The 22799-nt window shown below is 41.9% G+C and overlaps 1 protein-coding gene across 1 annotated transcript; it reads left to right on the forward strand.

Moving 5' to 3' along the window:
- The first annotated feature begins 6146 nt into the window (after positions 1 to 6146).
- On the forward strand, positions 6147 to 22104 carry vamp3 (vesicle-associated membrane protein 3 (cellubrevin)). Its single transcript, XM_046342467.1, has 5 exons — positions 6147 to 6276; positions 16504 to 16576; positions 18081 to 18239; positions 18329 to 18380; positions 20580 to 22104. Coding segments are annotated over exons 1-5 (306 nt in total). The 5' UTR covers positions 6147 to 6274; the 3' UTR covers positions 20600 to 22104.
- The last annotated feature ends 695 nt before the right edge of the window (positions 22105 to 22799 follow it).

The raw sequence follows: 22799 nt of genomic DNA on the forward strand, positions 1-22799 counted from the left end.
TCTTGAGATGTTGCTTCAATATATCCACATAATGTTCCATCCTAATGATGCTGTCTATTTTGTGAAGTGCACCAGTCCCTCCTGCAGCAAAGCATCCCCACAACATGATGCTGCCACCCCCGTACTTCACGGTTGGGATGGTGTTCCTCGACTTGCAAGCCTCCCCCTTTTTCCTCCAAACATAACAATGGTCATTATGGCCAAACAGTTCTATTTTTGTTTCATCAGACCAGAGGACATTTCTCCAAAAAGTATGATTTTTGTCCCCATGTGCAGTTGCAAACCGTAGTCTGGCATTTTATTGGCAGTTTTGAAGCAGTGGCTTCTTCCTTGCTGAGCGGCCTTTCAGGTTATGTCGATATAGGACTTGTTTTACTGTGGATATAGATAATTTTGTACCTGTTTCCTCCAGCATCTTCACAAGGTCCTTTGCTGTTGTTCTGTTATTGATTTGCACTTTTCGTACCAAAGTACGTTCATCTCTAGGAGACAGAACGCATCTCCTTCCTGAGCGTTACGACGGCTGCGTGGTCCCACAGTGTTTATACTTGCATACTATTGTTTGTACAGATGAACGTGGTACCTTCAGGCGTTTGGAAATTGCTCCAAAGAATGAACCAGACTTGCGGAGGTCTACCATTTTTTCTGAGGTCTTGGCTGATTTCTTTTGATTTTCCAAGCTGTTTAAAGGCACAGTCAACTTAGTGTATGCAAACTTCTGACCCACTGGAATTGTGATACAGTGAAATAATCTGTCTGTAAACAATTGTTGGAAAAATGACTTGTGTCGTGCACAAAGTAGATGTCCTAACCAACTTGCCAAACTATAGTTTGTTAACAAGAAATTTGTGGAGTCGTTGAAAAACAAGTTTTAATGACTTCAACCTAAGTGGATGTAAACCTCTGACTTCAACTGTAGTTATTTATTGGATGACACTTATTCAATGGATAAGCCACCAGATGTGACAATGCTAACAATGTCTTTCAGTGCTCCAGTGAAGGTTATACATTTAGTTGTTTGTATTTTCAAGACCAGTTTGAGACCATAAAGGGAGGCCTGCAGTGACTGAAAAGCAGTCTGGAGCTCATCAACAGCCTGAACCAGAGAAGGAGCACATGAATATATAACTGTATAATCTGCATATAGATGTAACTTTGCTGGTTGCATCCCATTTCCCAAATCATTAATGCAAATTAATCTAATGAAACCCTGGGGCACACCTGTATTAAAAAGCTAGTAGTCATTTAGGCATGTTACCTTGGTGTTCTTGGGCACAGGGACTATGGTGGTCTGCTGGAAACATGTAGGTATTACAGACTCGGTCAGGGACAGGTTGAAAATGTGATTGAAGACACTTGCCAGTTGGTCAGCGCATGCTCGGAGTAGACGTCCTGGTAATCCATCTGGCCCTGTGGCCTTGTGAATGTTGACCTGTTTAAAGGTCTAACTCACATCAGCTACGGAGAGCGTGATCACAAAGTCTTCCAGAACAGCTGACGCTCTCATGTATGCTTCAGTGTTGCTTGCCACTTTCACAACCCTGTGAAGATTATCATTATTTATTTTGTCTGTAGCCTAATTAACTGCATGCTTCCACAACAAGTCATAGTGAGAGGACCACACAACATGTCATTGCACAACTCCAAGTTAACTTCAATCAATCAAATGTATTTATAAATCACTTTTTACATCAGAAGATGTCACAAAGTTTTATACAGAAACCCAGAGAGAGAGAGAGAGAGAGAGAGAGAGAGAGAGAGAGAGAGAGAGAGAGAGAGAGAGAGAGAGAGAGAGAGAGAGAGAGAGAGAGAGAGAGAGAGAGAGAGAGAGTCAAAAACAGCAGATCCGGGGCAAGGTAGCACTTCTGGTGAACAGGTCAGGGTTCCATAGCCGCAGGCAGAACAGTTGAAACTGGATTAGCGGCACGACCAGGTGGACTGGGGACAGCCAGGAGTCATCAGGCATGGTCCTAGAGCTCAGACCCTTCAGGAGGGAGGAGAGAGAGAGAGAGAGAGAGAGAGAGAGAGAGAGAGAGAGAGAGAGAGAGAGAGAGAGAGAGAGAGAGAGAGAGAGAGAGAGAGAGAGAGAGAGAGAGAGAGAGAGAGAGAGAGAGAGAGTCAAAAACAGCAGATCCGGGGCAAGGTAGCACTTCTGGTGAACAGGTCAGGGTTCCATAGCCGCAGGCAGAACAGTTGAAACTGGATTAGCGGCACGACCAGGTGGACTGGGGACAGCCAGGAGTCATCAGGCATGGTCCTAGAGCTCAGACCCTTCAGGAGGGAGAGAGAGAGAGAGAGAGAGAGAGAGAGAGAGAGAGAGAGAGAGAGAGAGAGAGAGAGAGAGAGAGAGAGAGAGAGAAGTATACTTAAATTCACACAGAACACCAGATAAGGTTGGATGGAATCCTGGTTGGTGAAAGTGATTCAAACTGTGGAATCATGCCATATTTGGACTAGATCATTTTAACCAAGGTCAGAATGTTGTTATATACATTCAACAAATATCAGTTGAAATCACACTGTGGATGTATTATGCTTTCAATTGCATTGGGGGCATACGTACAGTATGTATAGATTTTTTGTCATTTAACAGAGGCTCTTATCCAGAGCAAATATCCTACCAACGGTCCATCAAAAACTGACGACATGGATATTCAGCTAGCGGGATATACTCTGCACCGGCAGGATAGAACATCACACTCTGGTAAGACGAGGGGGGGCGGTCTGTGCATATTTGGGAACAACAGCTGGTGCACGAAATCTAAGGAAGTCTCTAGATTTTGCCTGATTTTTGCCTGAAGTAGAATATATTGTGATAAATTGCAGGCCACACTACTTGCCTAGAGAGTTATAAGCTATACTTTTCGTGGCTGTTTATTTACCACCACAAACAGATGCTGACTCTAAGACTCAGTCAGCTGTATAAGGAAATAAGCAAACAGGAAACCACTCACCCAGAGGCGGCGCTCCTAGTGGCCGGAGACTTTAATGCAGGGAAACTTAAATCAGTTCTACCAAATCTCTAGCAACATGATAACTGTGCAACCAGAGGGAAAAAAATTCTAGATCACCTGTACTCCACACACAGAGATGCGTACAAAGCTCTCCCTCACCTTCCATTTGGCAAATCTGACCTTACCTCTATCCTCCTGATTCCTGCTTACAAGCAAAAGTTTAAGCAGGAAGCACCAGTGACTCAGTCTATAAAAAAGTGGTCAGATGAAACAGGTTCTAAACTACAGGACTATTTTGCTATCACAGACTGGAACATGTTCAGGGATTCTTCCGGTGGCATTGAGGAGTACACCACATCAGTCACTGGCTTTATCAATAAGTGCATCGAGAACGTCGTCCCCACAGTGACTGTACGTACATACTCCAAACAGAAGCCATGGATTACAGGCAACATTTGCACTGAGCTAAATGGTAGAGCTGCCACTTTCAAGGTCCGGGATTCTAAGCCGGAAGCTTACAAGAAATCCCTCTATGCCCTGCGACGAACCATCAAACAGGCAAAGTGTAAATACAGGGCTAAGATTGAATCATACTACACCGGCTCCGACGCTCGTCGGATGTGGCAGGGCTTGCAAACTATTACAGACTACAAAGGGAAGCACAGCTGCGAGCTGCCCAGTGACACGAGCCTACCAGACGAGCTAAATCACTTCTGTGCTCGCTCCGAGGCAACCAACACTAAGGCATGCAGGAGAGCGTCAGCTGTTCCGGACGACTGTGTGATCACGCTCTCCGTAAAGAGTAAGACCTTTAAACAAGTCATCATACACAAGGCTGCGGGGCCAGACGGATTACCCAGACGTGTGCTCCGGGCATGTGCTGACCAACTGGCACGTGTCTTCACTGACATTTTCAACATGTCCCTGATTGAGTCTGTAAAACCAACATGTTTCAAGCAGACCACCATCGTCCCTGTGCCCAAGAACACAAAGGCAACCTGCCTAAATGACTATTGACCCGTAGCACTCACGTGCATAGCCGTGAAGTGCTTTAAAAGGCTGGTTATGGCTCACATCAACACCATTATCCCAGAAACCCTAGACCCACTCCAATTTGCATACCGCCCAAACAGATCCACAGATGATGCAATCTCTATTGCACTCCACACTGCCCTTTCACACCTGGACAAAAGGAACACCTATGTGAGAATGCTATTCATTGACTACAGCTCAGTGTTCAACACCATAGTGCCCTCAAAGCTCATCAATAAGCTAAGGACCCTGGGACTAAACACCTCCCTCTGCAACTGGATCCTGGACTTCCTGATGGGCCGCCCCCAGGTGTTGAGGGTAGGTAGCAACACATCTGCCACGCTTATCCTCAACACTGGAGCTCCCCAGCGATGCGTGCTCAGTCCCCTCCTGTACTCTCTGTTCACCCACGACTACATGGCCAGGCACGACTCCAACACCATCATTAAGTTTGCAGACGACACAACAGTGGTAGACCTGATCACCAACAACGATGAGACAACCTATAGGGAGGAGGTCAGAGACCTGGTCGGGTGGTGCCAGAATAACAACCTATCCCTCAACGTCAGCAAGACTAAGGAGATGATTGTGGACTACAGGAAAAGGAGCACCGAGCATGTTCCCATTCTCATCGATGGGGCTTTAATGGTGCAGGTTGAGAGATTCAAGTTCCTTGGTGTCCACATCAACAACAAACTAGAATGGTCCAAACACACCAAGACAGTCGTGAAGAGGGCACCACAAAGAATATTACCCCCCAGGAAACTAAAAAGATTTGGCATGGGTCCTAAGATCCTCAAAAGGTTCTACAGCTGCACCATCGAGAGCATCCTGACCGGTTACATTCCTGCCTGGTACGGCAATTGCTCAGTTTCTGACCGCAAGGTACTTCAGAGGGTAGTGCGTACGGCCCAGTACATCACTGGTGCAAAGCTGCCTGCCATCCAGGACCTCTACACCAGGCGGTGTCAGAGGAAGGCCCTAAAAATTGTCCAAGACCCCAGCCATAGACTGTTCTCTCTACTACCGCATGGCAAGTGGTACCGGAGTGCCAAGTCTAGGACAAAAAGGCTTCTCAACAGTTTTTACTCCTAAGCCACAAGACTATTTGCATTGTGTTCCACCCCCAAATCCTCTTTTAAGCTGCTGCTACTCTCTGTTCATCATATATGCATAGTTACTTTAACCATGCCTACTAATAAGCCTGACTGGTGTCTGTATATAGCCTTGCTACTGGTATTTTAAAATGTCTTTTTACTGTTGCTTTATTTACCTACACACATACCTTTTTTTACACTATTGGTTAGAGCCTGTAAGTAAGAATTTCACTGTAAGGTCTACCTACACATGTTGTATTATGCACATGTGACAAATAAACTTTGATTTGATTGAACTTTCAGTAGTGAGTGCATAGCTTTTCATTTGATACTAGTCCTCCATGGGAATGGAACCCACACCCCTGGCATTGCAAGTACCATGCTCTACCAACTGAGCTACTGTATCACAACTGTATCACAACTGGCTGTGCACAATTGGCCCAGTGTCATCTGGGTTTTGCTGGTATACGCCGTAATTGTAAATAAGAATTTGTTCTTAACTGACTTACCTAGTTAAATAAATAAAAATAAATACAGTGAGCTGATTTCCCACAGATAAAGTTCCCTAATAAGAGCTAAGATGCTAATATTTGTGGGACCTCTACACAATTGTGTTCTGTGAGTGTCAATGAGTAGGCTGAAACCTCATTTCATGGATGCAACATCCATAGGTTAGGCTGAACACAGTGTATATAAGTATGCCCCCACGGCAATTCTAAAGATGAATAGATCCACAGTGCAATATTAACTAATTATTGCCTTTTGTTGTATTTATATAACAACGTTCCGAGCTTGTTTAGCATTAACTAATCCAAATAGCATGATTCCACTATTTGTATCCATTTAAATTACTTTCAATTGGGGATTTCATTTTGAAGGCGAAAAGCAAAATCCACTGTGGCTCATCCTTATTGTAGCCTTTTCTTGAAACACTCTGGAAATGTGTATTTCAAATTCAGATGAATTTAATCATATCCTTGTTTTGTTAGTTTAAAATTGTCCAATTGCTACTCATTGATATTTTTTGGAATGACGCAATGAATTTGAGGTGCGCCATTTATTATACATACTGTCACTTTAAATAACACAAGAAGTAAACTGGTACAGATTGACACCGTCTCCTACTAGCTACACGTTCAAGATTTCCGGTGCTTTCGATCTCTGGCTGCTAGCTAGCTATCCAATAAAAACATGTAAGTATTTTCTCTTCTCAGGTTTATAATAACTTTAGGTCACTTGATCAACTACACGAACTTTCATTAACTTGGTCGGTGTTTCCAATACGTGTATTTATTGTAAAAATTTTAGTCAACAACGCCCAACTTCTCTGGAGTTGGGTGTGTGAAGGTCTCGCTTGTTAGCAGCTAACTTTCATGCAACAAGTGCTGACTCAAACTAGCCGTATATTGCTAGCTGACATTAGCGTGCTAATGCTGGCCCAGTAACTTCGTTAGCAAGCTGCGTCAATTTGTTTTTGTAAACTAGCTAACTTATTATTTAGCTCGCTAAGTTAACCGTACCCAGGGTCTGACGCTAACGTTACCTAGCTATGGTTATATATATTTTTAATGTTTGCTAAATGTTTAGTTCGCTAGGGCGATCACTCCCTGACACTGCTCTAGAATGTAGTGAAATATGGGTAAACCCAAGAGGGGGCTACTAAATGAATGTCTCAGGCTAAAGGAAACTAGGTTATGTCATTATGAATCACATACAACGACTTACTAGCTTGTTCTCTACAATATTACAACCATAATATTTTGTTGTTGTACTACAACAGTACAATATGCTTTGTGCTTAACAGTGGTTAAATGAGAACGTTCGTTTGTTGTGGCCGCTCCTAGTTTAGACCGCGCAGCTCTAGGTTGAAAGTATCTGTTGCATATTTCGGTGTTGGGAGGTGGGCCATATGGTTGTTTTTGTCTGTCTACTTGGCGTTGTTAAGGAGGCTACTTTGTCTGGACATAATTATTCCATTGCTATCGTTCTCATGATCCAAGCCCATGCTTGCTTACTACTATTATATATTCTCGACCAGGCATGTTTACCTAGAGACAGAAAATTACAGAATAAAATGACAAATGTAAATTGTACAATTACGAGAAACTAAGGTTGTGGCATAAGTGTCTGGATAAAAGTTTTGCTCTTCTTGAAAGTGAAACAATATTTTTAAATATTAACAGATATCAACAGACAAAAGAGGAATAGTCACATGCAAAAAAGCATACAAACAATGCCAGGAATCCTAAACAAACTCATAATATTAATTTAATAATACAAGCTTTAATTGCCTTTTTGTTTTTCATTTTAATTAAAGTGGTATTGTAGTAGTAGTATTGTTTAAACTCATAAAGTGAAAAAAGTTAGGTTTTGAATTTGACCTTTTGCATTTGTGAATATTAAATTGACCTAGTATTATTAGCAGTTGAATTAAATATACTAAATCTTTATCTATGTCAGAATTTCTTAAATAAATCATATCAAAACCATTAAATAGTACAACTGGTCCTATTTTTTTTGTTGTAACAAAATTCTGTATGTCAATCCAAAACATTCTACTATAAATACAGGCAAAAAACACATGCAAAATGGTCTCCCTCTCCATTCCACAGAATCACAGTTATATTCAGCTTGAATCTTTCCAAAACATGTTTCACAGGATACATTTTATTTAACAATTTAAATTAAACTTCCTTTACTTTGTTACTGATACAATATTTATTAGCAATTTTCCATGCTTTCCCCCATTTGTATATCACCATAGATATTTGACCAAAATAATCTTGCTGAGGGAATTGTAGTATCACAAACAATATTTATGTTTATTACTAAATTTATCTTTGATGTTAATATTACCAATTAATATATTTTAATGTAAATCTATGTTACTTACATCAACCACAGGGAAATTTAAAAGAGATACAACCCCCCTTGGAATCGCATCAAAAACAATTGCATATTCTTTCGGGGTTATTGGAATTCTAAACTTATCAAGAAAATCCCCATATGAGAGTAGATATCCGTCCTTATTCAGTAACAGTGAAACAATATACTCAGCCTGGTTACATAGACATAAGGTAAAGTAACTCTGGGATCATTACTCAAATGAGTATAATATGTTACTTATGGATAATGCGAACGTCTCGCAACCTCATCACGGACAACTTTAACATTTGAGTTCATTAGCAACTTTTCAACTACTTACTACTTTTTAGACACTTTGCAAATTCGTAACATTTGAATTGTAATTTGAAAACCTATATGAAATGGGTGATGGGACATCCACAAATTAATACATACCATGCGAAGTGTAACACATCATACTAAAAGGAGTGTCTCGGATTTACATACAGAATAATACGAAATGCTTGGAGGTCAATCTGTCTGGAATAAATGCAGGCAGTCGTAGCCAGCCATGCATTAGGATGTTTATTAGCCTATTTTGTTTATCATTAAATAGGAATAAGTAAGTAAATCATGTGCATTTTCATCTGTCAGGGTTGTTTACCTTTGAACAATCTGTGTGAAGGAACCTACCAAAATGCTCTGAGTGATAGCGCAGTAATGTGTATTTGAGGTATAGTTTCTACCTGCATTTTAAAGTGCACTTCTGGGTTTTCCGATCCCGAGTAAATCTCATTACGAGTATCAAGTGTGATAAAACGGATACAAATGTGAGTGAGACAAGTTACAGATGGTGAACAGTCGCAGCAGCGTATGTGATGAGTCAGTGTGCAAAAAGGTCAATGCAGATATTGAACTATTTAGTAGTCTTATGGCTTGGGGGTAGAAGCTGTTCTGGGTCTTGTTGGTTCCAGACTTGGTGCCTTGGTACTGCTTGCCCAGACTTGGGTGGCTGGATCCTTTGACAATTTTTATGGCATTTCTCTGACACTGCCTGGTATAGAGGTCCTGGATGGGAGGGAGCTCGGCCCTAGTGATGTACTGGGTTGTACGCACTTCAGCCTCGCTGTGTAAAGGGGCGTGCTTGGCCTACCGTTTCCTGTAGTCCACGGTCAGCTCCTTTGTCTTGATGATGTTGAAGGAGAGGTTGTTGTCCTGGCACCACACTGCCAGGTCTGACCCCCATATAGGCTGTCTCATCGTTGGTGGTCAGGTCTACCACCGTCACGTTGTCTGCAAACTTAATGATGATGATGATGATGATGGTGGTGTTGGTGGAGTTGAGCACGGCCACGCAGTCGTGGGTGACCAGGGAGTACAGTAGGGGACTAAGTACTCCTGAGTGGCGCAGCTGTCTAAGACACTGCATCTCAGTGCAAGAGACGTCACAACAGTCCCTGGTTCGAATCCAGGCAGCATCACATCCGGATGGGATTGGGAGTCCCATAGGGCGGCGCACAATTTGCTCAGCGTCGTCCGGGGTAGGCCTTCCTTGTAAATAAGAATTTGTTAGGGCTAGGCGTCCCTCGGTGAAACTGGAGGGCGCGCAATTCAATTAAATAATAATTTTTTAAAATATGGATATTAAATATTTAGATACGTACAAGTGTCTTATATCAGTTGAAAGCTTAAATTCTTGTTAATCTAACAGCACTGTCTGATTTACAGTAGCTATTCTGCCCTTGAGTTGCGTTCCCATGCAAAACTAGACAGATAGCTAACAACTAAGTCTTCAATAAAACTCCCAAGGCGTGACTTTTCTTGAATGAATATATTGTAAACGTTTATGTTGTGAAACTGCAAAATACAGAAAAGAATATACTTTAGTGTTCAATTCACACCGACATACTGTAGTTGTACATTAAACATTTGAAGTTGCATAAATACAAAGCACGCGCTAAGGTACCATGCATCTGGCATGATGCCAAACCATATAGCTAATTGTTAACCATATGGTAATTGGCTCCTTTCATTACTCTAATAACGTATAACCATCTATGTAGAATAACAAAGCATATTACACTAGAAACAGTAACAAAACTACAGTATTGTATATTTTACAATTTGTTTGCATGACGCATGAGCAAAGTAATACAGCTAACGACATACATTAAAGGCATTGCAATTTGTGAGTAAATGCAACCAACATTGATATGTAAGCAACTCTATCAATAACAAGATTGTCATCATTAGTTAAATGCTTGAATCGAACTTACAAACAAATATTTTTCCAAGGCTGAAGCGTGACAAGAAATAACTACATTGAAAGACCTGCACCGTAGCGTTGTTTGTAGCTGTTTCTATGCGTGCAAAACAAATTCTGTACTTCCTGTTTGCGTCGTCTTTCTAAGTACCAGAAAGCGCCACTAGGGGGCAAATAACACCATTGAACACAATGAAAATCCAATTTAACCATTGTAATAAAATAATCTGTTACCTTCTAACAGGATGGCAGCACAGTAGCTATTACAGCGAAAGCATGCCATGCGATTGAGGTCGGCGCCCCACATCAAAATATTTCTCCACCGGCACAGGATTAATAAATTCACAAATAGCAATTTAAATATTCACTTACTTTTTGAAAATATTCCTCTGATTTATCATCCAAAGGGTCCCAGCTATAACACCTAGTGTTGTTTTTTTTCTTCGATAAAAGCTTTTTTTATATCTCAAAAGTTGGTGCCATCGATTTGAGTAATCCACTCGTTCAACATTCAGAGAAAGGAATCTGAAAATCTACTCCTGAACTTTGTTTCAATAAGTCAAAATACGTTTCTATTTACTCCTCACATACCCTAAAATGTAATCAAACTAATAATATTTCTTATGAAAAGAAGTATGTTCAGTAGGAAACCAATTTTAGCAGGTGCGTCTTATCTTTATGGCGCGCGCAAACACAAATTTTCAAGACTGTGTCCCTGTACTAATACTGATTTCTTATTCATTTTGGAAGTTACAAGCCTGAAACCTTGAACATAGACTGCTGACACCCTGTGGAAGTCATAGGAGTTGCATCCTGGGAGCTAGAACTGAGTATGCACTTATACTTGCCATTGTAAGAGCATGGTCACTCAAACAAATCTGGTTGGTTTTTCATTGGACTTTCTCCTACCATATCTATTGTGTTATATTCTCCTACATTATTTTAACACTGAGGTTTATAGAAATTATAACTTTCCAATGGTACAAATTCTATGCATATCCTGGCTTCAGGGCCCGAGCTACAGGCAGTTTACTTTGGGCACGTCATTCAGGTGGAAATTGAGAAAAAAAGGGTCATAGCCCTAAGAAGTTAACTAACTTGCATAGTTAAATAAAAAAGCGTACGCACCCCTGAAGGGCCCTTGTGTTGAAGGTCAGTGGCAGATGTGTTGTTGCCTACCCTCACCACCTGGGGGCGTCCCGTCAGTAAGTCCAGGATCCAGTTGCAGAGGAAGCTGTTCAGTCCCAGGGTACTTAGCTTATTGATGAGCTTGGAGGGCACTATGGTGTTGAACTCTGATCTGTCGTCAATGAACAGCATTCTCACGTAGGTGTTCCCTTTGTCCACGTGGGAAAGGGCAGTATGGAGTGCAAAAAAAACATTGCATCATCTGTGGATCTGTTGAGGCGGTATGCGAATTGGTGTGGGTTCAGGGTGACTGGGCTCATGGTGTTGTGAGCCATGACCTGCATTTCATGGGTACAGATGTGAGTGCTACAGGGTGATAGTCATTTAGACAGGTTACATTGGCGTTCTTGCGCACCGGTACTATGGTGCTCTCCTTAAAATATGTATGTAGCCATTTAGCGACGCTAATGATAACCTTCTTGTGGGTAGACAACATTTAATTGAATTTTTGGGGAAAGTTTAACTGCATAGTAGGCCTACCTGACAATAATCATGATTGAGTTTCAACTGCTAGGAAAGAGAAGACAACGCTTCTACTAGTCAGACTCAATCTCACAGGCACAAATGTGACTGGAGTTATCACGGTAACTTCCCGCCCGTAAAGGGGCAGGTGAAAATTTCACGTGATATTTTGGTTAAGACTCATTTCATAAAAAAATGTATTTAACAACATACCACACTAGTATTAGTTCTTACTAGTAATACATTTGTTTTAGTAACACTACAAAGCAAGCTCATCTGTTTTTGTTGGTGTAATTTTAGCAGAGGACAATATTTTTGCTGGTAAAGAAAAAAATCTGAGTGTCTGGTAGATAAAAAAACCAAACTGTAACTACCTGCCACAAGTAAATTTTCTGCCCTGATCTTGAGAGAATGTGAATGTTAGCACCTCTACGGACTGTATCTATCTTTATCAGCATCATAAAAACTCATCCTATTTCAAGCATATAAAATGTGTATCCAAGCAGAACTGAAATCTTATCAGAAACAGGTTTGGTTGTTTTCAGTTTTCTATTTCCTTACAACCGGTCAACCTGATGTCATTTGGACATTTTTCACAGAAAGTCTTTGTTTAGTTTTATTCCATTTTCTCCCTGGTCCCTAAACATTTTTGCTCTGTGAAAGATGACAGAACTTTACCAATGTCAACTAGATTGAAGCATTCATTCTATTGATTTATGACATCCGGTGAGCAAGGGTTTATTTAGTCTTCTAGGGGAACACATAATTATAGATACTAACAAATAGGAAATAGGGACCCCACGCCTGGCTGGCTACTTGATGTATTTGTGGAAACACTGCGCAGTTTGAGGTGCTCGTTTAATTTAAAAAATATGTATATATATGAGTACTATTGTTGCACATGTATGTCTCGATAGTACATTTTAGGTTTTCAATATCACAAACTTTTCGCATATTGGTTATAGATTTGGACACTTTAAAACTGTGTTTTGACATTGGGCTATTTATCAATGTCTTGTCAACAGCAAGCAGTGACCGCAAGTTTTAGGAATATAAATTTAACTTTCAACATTAATTTCCAATGGTATTGTACTTAATCAAGTCAACTGCTGAATGAGTCCCAAAACTTGCTGTGATTTAATTAATTTTGATGTATCAGAGATCACTGAGGGTTTGCCTTGCCTAATGGCAATTCGTGGCCGGGAGTCCCATAGCACGGCGCACAATTGGCCCAGTGTTGTCTGGGTTAGCCGCTGGGGCTTTCCTGGCTCATCGTGCTCTAGCGACTTCTTGTGGCGGGCCGGGTGCCTGCAGGAAGACCCCGGCCGCCAGTTACACTGAACAAAAATGTAAAGTTGTGGTTTCATGAGCTGAAATAAGACCCCAAAAGTGTTCCATACCCACAGAAAGCTTATTTCAATCAAATTTTGTGCACAAATTTGTTTACCTCTATGTTGGTGAGCATTTCTCCTTTGCCAGATAATACATACACCTGACAGGTGTGGCATATCAAGAAGCTGAGTAAACAGCATGATCATTACACAGGTGCACCTTGTGATAGGGACCATAAAGGGCCACTAAAATGTGCAGTTTTGTCACACAACACAATACCACAGATGTCTCAAGTTTTGAGGGAGTGCGCAATTGGCATGCTGACTGCAGGAATGTCCACCAGAGCTGTTGCCAGAGTATTGGATGTTCATTTCTTAACATTGTTTTAGGGCAGTACGTCCAACCGGTCTCAACCCCAGACCATGTGTATGGCATTGTGTGGGCAGGCGGTTTGCTGATGTCTCCATTGTGAATAGAATGCCCCGTGGTGGTGGGTTATGGTATGGGCAGGCATAGTTGCATTTTATCAATGGCAATTTGAATACGCACAGGTACCGTGACAAGCACCTGAGGCCCATTGTCGTGCCATGCATCTGCCGCGATCATCTCATATTTCAGCATGATAATGTACGGCCTCATGTTGCAATGATCTGTACACAATTACTAGAAGCTGAAAATGTCCCAGTGCTTCCATGGCCTGCATACTCAGACATGTCACTCATTGAGCATGTTTGGGATGCTCTGGATCGACTTGTACGACAGCTTGCCTCAGTTCCCGCCAATATCCAACAACTTTGCACAGCCATTGAAGAGGAGTGGGACAACAGGCCACAATCAACAGCCAGATCAACTCTGTGAAGGAGATCTCGTGCTGCATGAGGCAAATGGTGATCACAACAGGTACTGTCTAGTTTCCTGATCCACGCCCCCACTTTTTTTTTTTTAAGGTGTCTGTGACCAACAGATGCATATCTGTATTCCCAGTCATGTGAAATCTATAGATTAGACCTAATTTATTTATTTCAATTGATTGATGTCTTTATTTGAACTGTAACTCGGTAAGTTATTTGAAATTGTTGCGTTTATTTTTGTTTGTTATAGATTCTTTCCAAACAAGGTGTTATTTCGGTTGCATGTAGCTTCTTTTTTTGGAAGTACATACTGGACGCGAAGGCGGTAGTTGCTCAGGGACACTCCCAAGTACCGAGTGTATTTTGACATTTTATTAAGCTTGAAAAGCTGATGAATGGCAAGTTGGCATCAAGCCTCACATTCCCCTCAACTTAAGTGATATTTTGAATCAATGGCCGGGCTTGCTTTCTTTCTTGCTAGACAAGCCATGAATATACATAGCTAGGTACATAGCCTATATTTGAACCCTAGGATGAATGTGGATAGCCAGATGCATACGTAATGTCATCAGTTTGTCCAATCCTTTTTTAACATTTTTTTTATTCTTCTTCAAGCTAGCCGACGTTAGCAAACACTTTTGAGGTTGTATGAAGCTAATGAGGCCAACCAAAGTGTTTTATTACTCCAGGCAGTGAAGATGCCAACATTCCATTTGTAACTCACATTAGCTTGGGTGTTGTTATGGTTTATGCATATTCAAGGTTCATCGAATAGGGGCTAATACTATAATGCAGATGCCTAAATTGGCATGTACTATGCCATTTCAAAGTTTGATTCCTGGAATGACCTATTTTAGTCCCTTAAGTTGAATGTCTGCGCTCATTGTAAACTTCAGTAAGCTCTATTGGATCATGAGCGAGCGGAACTATGTCGGAGAATAATAGGAAGCCTGCTTTGTGACCTTCGCTATCTGCATCCTCGTCGGAGAATGTTCCGCTGATGCAGCGCACGGACGGAAATGCCCGGTGCCTCGACTGCGGTGTCTAGCTCGGTGGCCATGTAATGTGATTTTCCTCTCTTAAAAAGTCCTCTAATACTGAATAGATGATCCCAACTTATCTCCTACTTTCCCTACATTCAGTTATTACTAATCTGAAAGGGCTAGATTGGTGAGAGCAGTTGGGTGAAAACGTTCTCATTAATTAATCTATGTGATTAATACCTTGAAAGATGTCAATACACAGGGAGAGGTGCAGCTTGCTACCTGTAGTCAAAACAGGCTGTATTGTGGGAGAAGTATGGCAATATGGAACAGACTGTTTGTTAGTGATGTGTAGGAGACAGAATGGTTCTGCTGTATTGGGTGCAGTAGAGCAGGCTGCAGTGGGGGAGTGTTGAAAGCGGAACTGAGAGCAGAAAGTTGAGCGGCATTTTGAGACCACACCTCCCTGTATCATGCTACCACTACCAGCCACCCAAGCTCCGCTATCATTACATACTCACTCACACCCCGTAAAGTTATGCTATGTCCCCCACCATTAGTATATATATTCCACACTATCATGTATTCCCCCACACACACCACTGTATTGTAACATACGGTAGTCAATCAATCTGGACCTATTGAGGTAGGAATTAATGTGATCGCTGACTATCTGTCCACCAGGATGGTACAGTGTCTAGATGACTGAGATACAGAACAGAAATGAACCGGACAAGCGCCCTAAGTGGCTGAGTGGAGCAGCTTCAGTGCCTGCTCTCCTGAGAGGTTTTAGGAATTATTGCCGTGCGTTTGTGTTTGGGGAGAGGGAGCGGGGCCATTTATCTGTCTGGGCTACCACCACTGTACTCTAGCCTACTGTCTGTGTGCTGAATCAGTAACACACACACACACACACACACACACACACACACACACACACACACACACACACACACACACACACACACACACACACACACACACACACACACACGCTACCCTTTCTGTCCCCCTGAGGGAAGCTATGACCTCTCTGAGCTGTATTAATGGAATAACTCCAGTGAGGTAGTAGGCTTACTGCCATTTCTCCAGCAGGTGTCAGCAGAGCGCTGCTTTAGAAAAGGTCTCCTGTGTTTTCATATGGACATGTCAAAACACCGTCATATTAATCATGTGCTTGGGTGAAGTAACGGTACAGTTGGGCTAGAGAAATGGTCATCAGGCTATATGGAAGCCTTTTCACATGGGTCATCTGGGTGTGCCCTTCAGATATCACTTTGATGTGAAGGAATAAACATGAATGTGTGGAAAGTGATGCCCTTGTCCCATTGCAGAGATGTATTTACTACCCCTGCATTTGGATAGGGACTGATCACCCCCACACCTGTTGCGTTTGAGTGCAATGAGGTCATGGAAGGGTGCAAAATGAAATGGGTAATCCTGCATATCTGGAGACTAGAGTGGGTGTATCTAAACCCTCTGTTGCCCTTTCCCCAGGTCGGCTCCTGCTACCGAAGGCTCCGCACCAGGCAACCGCCGCCTACAACAGACACAGGCCCAAGTGGATGAGGTACGACCCCACTCGCACACATGCACCATTCACTCTAAAAATACTCAGCATACACAACTCCCAACACCTACAGCAAGAACTGCTTTCATGATTATCAGCTGTTGTCAAACACCTGTAGGTCTGAAAATATGATCTTCCTCCTTCAGTGTGCAGAGAATTCATACTAGAAGATGAAATGAGTATGACATCCTGTACTCAATTAATTTTTTTTGTATTACATTTTTTTCAGAACATTCACATTATGAACTTAATTCATGCCCATCAAAACAGCAATATGAGAATTCAGCCACAGACCCATCTTCCTAGTTGTAGCCTTCTACTTACATGGTTCTGTACAGTTTCCCCAGTTTCTGTTTAACAGCAGACAGCCTGTGTATCTGTTTAGATGTCAGGGCCACACTGCACTCAGGATGAGTCTCTCTCACACACACACACACACACACACACACACACACACACACACACACACACACACACACACACACACACACACACACACACACACACACACACACACACACACACACGCGGTCCCAAACTCATCCCTCCCTAGTCCCTATGCAGTTGTGTAGATGTGAGAGTATTGGATAGGTTAGAAATATTGCAATATTTCCATTAAACATTCTAAATGATCATTTCTAGTAGGCCTGGTGGAATTTGTGTTTAATTTGGTTGACTGTAGAAGTTAGTAACTCCGCTGTACTCGGGAAGAGCATCCATCAACCCTCTGCCCCACACGTCCCTCACATGCCTACCATACCTCTTTACTCCACACTAACCCTCAGCTCTTTCAGTCTCACACCTTTCGCTGAAGCTCTTGGCTTCCCTGGGCATGTACAGTTGCTCCTAGCCAAGAATTATATAATAACTGGTAGTGTGTTTCACTACTGCCCCCCCCCCCTTAAACCTTATCCCCTGTGTGTCCGAAGCCTCCTGATAGGCTGCTTGTCTCTTATGTAATACATTTTGTCTCCATGGTTATGTAACCACTGCATGGGCTGGCACAAACTGCCGCCTCTCCCCTCTCAAGGTCTATCTGGCAGGAGGGGCAGGGTTTGTGGAACATATGGGTTAGGCTATGTGTGCTTTGGGCAGAGTGTGTGCGCGTGGCACGTTGGGTTTTCTGGCGATGTGTTGTGCTCCTTCTACGTGGGCTTTATTATGCAACACTGAGCGTCTCATTGAGACTGCAGCACTACTGTCCTCACGCGGTGGAGGATATAGACAGTATTGCTGTTGTCTCTGACAAGACCTGCATGGTTGTGCAGGAAGACATGTATTTCTTCTGCAGTCTAGGACACACTCTGGGCTTGTATTTATTATTATTTTTAAGTCGAAATGGGGTGCTTATCCAGGATCCGGTCCCCCTGCCCTGTCCATGTTGTTTATTATAATCTGAAAGGCCAAATGGGCGCACATGTTCTTATTTCAGCTCAACACTAGTTTACTGCAGAAACAAACAAACTCCAATAAATTACTTTTTCCCATAAAAATGTGTGTGTAGGTGGTGGATATCATGCGTGTGAATGTGGACAAGGTGTTGGAGCGTGACTCGAAGCTGTCGGAGCTGGACGACAGGGCGGACGCTTTGCAGGCCGGAGCCTCCCAGTTTGAGACCAGCGCTGCCAAACTCAAAAGGAAGTTCTGGTGGAAGAACTGCAAGGTGCAGTACTCTCTCTCTCTCTCTCACTCACACACACGCACACACACAGCCACATGTTGAGATGTTGAGGTGTGTTCTGTGCTCTCCAGATGTGGGCCATCCTGATAGCTGTTATAGTCATCATCCTGGTCATCATCATCAGTGAGTATAGCTCTGGGTGGAACCATATGGTTGGGTAGTAGAGATGTGCGGGTTGACTTAGAACCTACAGTCCCCACGGATTTAGGGTCATGAAATATTGTGTGGAAGAAGGGTGGGTGGGTGGCGGGCAGGTTGAATAAAGAGGAAACAATACCGTAAGCAAATCCATGAATGTAGGCTAGCATTCTTGCGCAATTGTATATCTCTAGGCTACATAGATTAAAGAAAAACCTCAATCTGGCATTAGTGTGTGAGCCTAAAATGTAGGGTTACGAGCCAAATAGCCTGCACACCAATCGCCAAATGCTTTTGGGAACAGGCAGAAAAGGTAAGGACAATGTCTGCGTTTAATTCAATAAGAGAGAAGCTGTAAAATGGAGAGTTGAAAGTAGAGAGCGGGGAAGGCCAGAAGACTAAATCTTTCCTAAACATTTAAGTTAAGTGGTAAAAGATGACAGCAGTGAATGTTGTGTGAGATTATTGAGGCGCTATACAAATTCGTCAGTCACAAGATGGGGACTTCAAATGGCCCATGGCAAGTCAAGCGAACCCTAGCCTACTGTTCCAACATGATCTGAGTATTTCATATTATTCTGTACGTAAACCCGATACACTCCATTTTTAGTATGATATGTTAGGTTTAAGGTATGTATTAATTTGTTGCTAATTTTAGCCATCGTGCTAACATTAGCTAGCTTTAGGGGTTAGGGTTAATGTTAGAATTAAACTCTAGCACTATCCAATCTTGTGCTCTTGTACTGTATTCTATTGTTTTGACCTTGACACATGTTGTCAGATACGTAGGAGGTTCAAAGTAGTGAGTAGTTGCTAAAATGCTAAAGTTGTCTGTGATGAACATGCAACCTTTGGGTTGCTAGACGTTTGCGTTATACGCCCTCCCATCCACCCCGACCAATAACACTACTTTCGTTTTTGCCTTAACCCGTCTTATGTTTCCATACCAAATGTAACATACTGTATCATACTAATTTAAGTGTCCCGGATTTACGTTTACTATGCTATGTATAGTATGAGACCAATCTGACTGTTCAGATGGGTTAAATGTAACTGAAATCTGGACACTGACTAGGTCTATAACCTCTCACATAGCCTTTAATATTAACTCTTGCAGAATTAAGCATTTTTTTCATTTTTTGCTTCGTGAACAGGAGTGGTTACTGGTTTTGTTTTTTTCCATTTATGTTTTGAGGTTGGACTTGAGCGTGTAGGCTGCATTGATTTGTGTCATCTCGTTAGTCAGTATGTGTTACACCTGTGCTGGTTGCCATCTCGTTAGTTGGAAGGTGTGCTATTTAAGAGTGGTTGGCTAAGTGCTCCAGTTTTCTCTGTGGAGGGTTAAAAACCTTTAGTTGTCTTTGTTAGTTCCTCCTTCTGTTTGAGCGACCATTATTTGCTGGGGAACGTATCAGTGGAGAAATATGATTTAATTCTTTCAGCATTTTGAGAACATGTGAATTCGCATTTAGGGAATGTCTGTAGAGGTGCTATAGTCATCAGCATATTAAAAGCTGATATTTCACACACACAATATGCATCCAAGCCAAACTGAAAGTGTATCAGAAACATTGGGTTGTTATCACGGCTTTCTGTTTCCTTACAACCGGTCAAACTGATTTGGACTTTTTGCACAAATATTTGAGTTACTGCGTTTTCTCCCCGTTCCCTACATTTTTTCTCCATGAAAGAAGCAGAGATGATGACAACTTCACTGAAGTCAACTAGATTGAAGCATTAATTTAATTATATTGATTTTAGAGTCTTCTTGGACTATGTATATATATATATATTTTTTTTTGTGACACAAGTTGACTAACAAATAGCCTACCAATGTTGGAAGTTATAAGCAGGAATGTATCTAAATTAGGCCCCAAAGAAATCCTGTGTCCCCCTGGCAAAAAAATGTTTTTCACCATCTGACTGTAGCCTACAGTGCATATATTTGCGGGTTGGATGTGGGGCCTGGGATTTTCACTTTATCACATAGTCTGCCAGTTGCGGCTGGGTAATTAGAATCTGCGGGTGGGTGAACAAAAGGCTAACCCGCGCACCATTAGTGGTTAGGGACAATACTGGGAACAAAGCTTATGACTAGCTTGGCTGGGGGTTGAGTGAGGTCTATGGCTCTTTCCTTCATGTGATTGTCTGTGTGCCTAACTCCTCCTCTGCCTTCTATGTCAGTCTGGAGCCAGTCACCGTAAAGAAGCAGTTGTTGGAGGCGGAAGAGGAATGGGCAAATGATGGAGAGGAGCGAGTAAAGAGCTGAACGTCTGAAACACGAGGTCTCGTGGTTTAGGCTACTGAGCTTCAAAGCCCATTCTCCACAGCAGTGTTCTTTCTTCCTGGTCCTGGAGGGCCTATCCAGTCAGATTTAGAATACATTTCAGAAAGAAATGTGTTGCATAGAACTGATACCATTATTCATTCCATGATAGAAAGTCAACCCTCTGAATGTACCTGCTGATGGTTGAACTACATATAAAGGTCAAAACAGGCTGCGGCCCTCCAGCACCAGGAGTGAAGCACACTGCATTGAATTTCTCAAGTTATATTTGTTTTTTGTTAATAATAATAGATTTGATTGTGTGTGACAGAGCGAGACAAGGCCCTGTGTGATTTGCTCTGTGCTTTCCTGTTAGTCTCTACTGTAATATTGACCTGATGTGCCAAGGAGTCACGCTCCACCCCCTTAAACACACACACACACCAGTCATCAGATCAGAACACCAAATGACTAATTGACATGGACTTTTGGATTATTATATCCACAGAAACATCTGGGCGGCTGAGATTTAATCTCAACATTGTTCCTGTCTCTAACAGGACTGTGTGTCTGTGACTCTAAATATGTGGGTAATATATTGAGTTCAGAGAAACTGCCAAGATTGGCACATGAGCCTTGTTTCTTTTCTGTTAGTCTGCTTGCCCAAAGTGACTGACAATGATACTGCCAATGCCATCAGTGCCACACTGGTCATATAAAAGTAGTGCCTTAAGTAGTGATTCATGTCAAAGCACCAAACAATAGATATCAGGCAAAGATGGGGGATAACATTTAACTTAAGAAAAACAGCCAAAAGACAGCGAAGCCTTAGCAAACCAACATACGGAACCAGCAGTGCTTTCCAATGGGCTGCATATTCATGCCCACACACGCATATAGGCACTAATGGTCTTCTCTGCAGGTTCCTGCTATCCTTTATATTATCCTAATAACTACAACCTTTCAATTGTTTTATTAATTTAATGCCAATGTTTTTGTTCCTTAAATATATTTGCTGTGTAGTGTTACTAATCTTAAGAGAAACGGTGTAGATTATTTTTCTTTGCATACTGAAATGCCTTTAGTTGCCATGGTTACTTTGTTGCTGCAGTGAAGAGTATCATGGCTGTTTGGGAAGGAGGAACTGTGTGGAGCATGTTCAGTATGTGTCACCACCTTTTTATAGGGTGCCAAAACCAAGGGCCTATTTTCTGGGGTGCAACTATACGGATCAACGTCACGGTCTTGAGTGAATTTTGTTCAATTCATTACATTTCTGTAGTGCTCTAAAGATGTTACATCTTACTAAATAAACTCCAGCCCTGCCAAATAAGCCTTCCAAGTCTACCCCTCCCTGTATAAATATTAGAAACAAGTGCAAATTCTACTCTGTGGCTTTACAATGTTGTCTTGCTTGAATAAAAACAGATGTAACTTTTATCACATAAGTGTACGTCCACTGTATTCTGTGTCAGTGTGAATAGCGCCACATGTTGGCCTCTGCAGGTGTGGCACTGCGTGTTAGTCTTGCAGCCAATAGCTGGCTTGATCAGAGTTCCTTTGAGTTTGTCAATCCCATCTCTGGCGGCCTACCCAACAACCTCAGAGAGCAGCAGAACTGGTGGGTTCACTTTCATTTGATCAACATTCTCTACTACAGTACATGTATAGTACCCTGTGAAATGTCTATTTCATGTAAATATCTTATTTTGTGATTTGCCATTTGTGAGCCTGACTGAGTCACTCCCTCTTCCTAAATCATCAAATCATTCTCCACTACAGGACACCTTTGCATTGTCAAGTGTCAAAGAAATAGTGTTTTAAACATTTCATTGACTGATCATAGCTATTATAGTATTATTGCTCATGATAATGGGATGTTTTTCATTCCCTTTTGTTTATTTTCCACATTTCCATCTTTTCCTATTTTAATAGTAGTTTTTATGTTCTAGGAGAACTCATTGCATTTCCCCCTTTTTTTATATTGTTTTAGATCACCATTATCAATGTTGTGGGAACTTAAATTGAAATCTAGCGACTCCCAAATGTTATAATGCGGAGGGCTTCATATGGCTCCACATTGACATGATTCGTTTGGTTGACGGTAGGTAGGTGCGGGCGGGACTTCCTGTTTAAGC

Source organism: Oncorhynchus gorbuscha, linkage group LG03, assembly GCF_021184085.1.
Source record: "Oncorhynchus gorbuscha isolate QuinsamMale2020 ecotype Even-year linkage group LG03, OgorEven_v1.0, whole genome shotgun sequence".
NCBI lineage: Eukaryota > Metazoa > Chordata > Actinopteri > Salmoniformes > Salmonidae > Oncorhynchus > Oncorhynchus gorbuscha.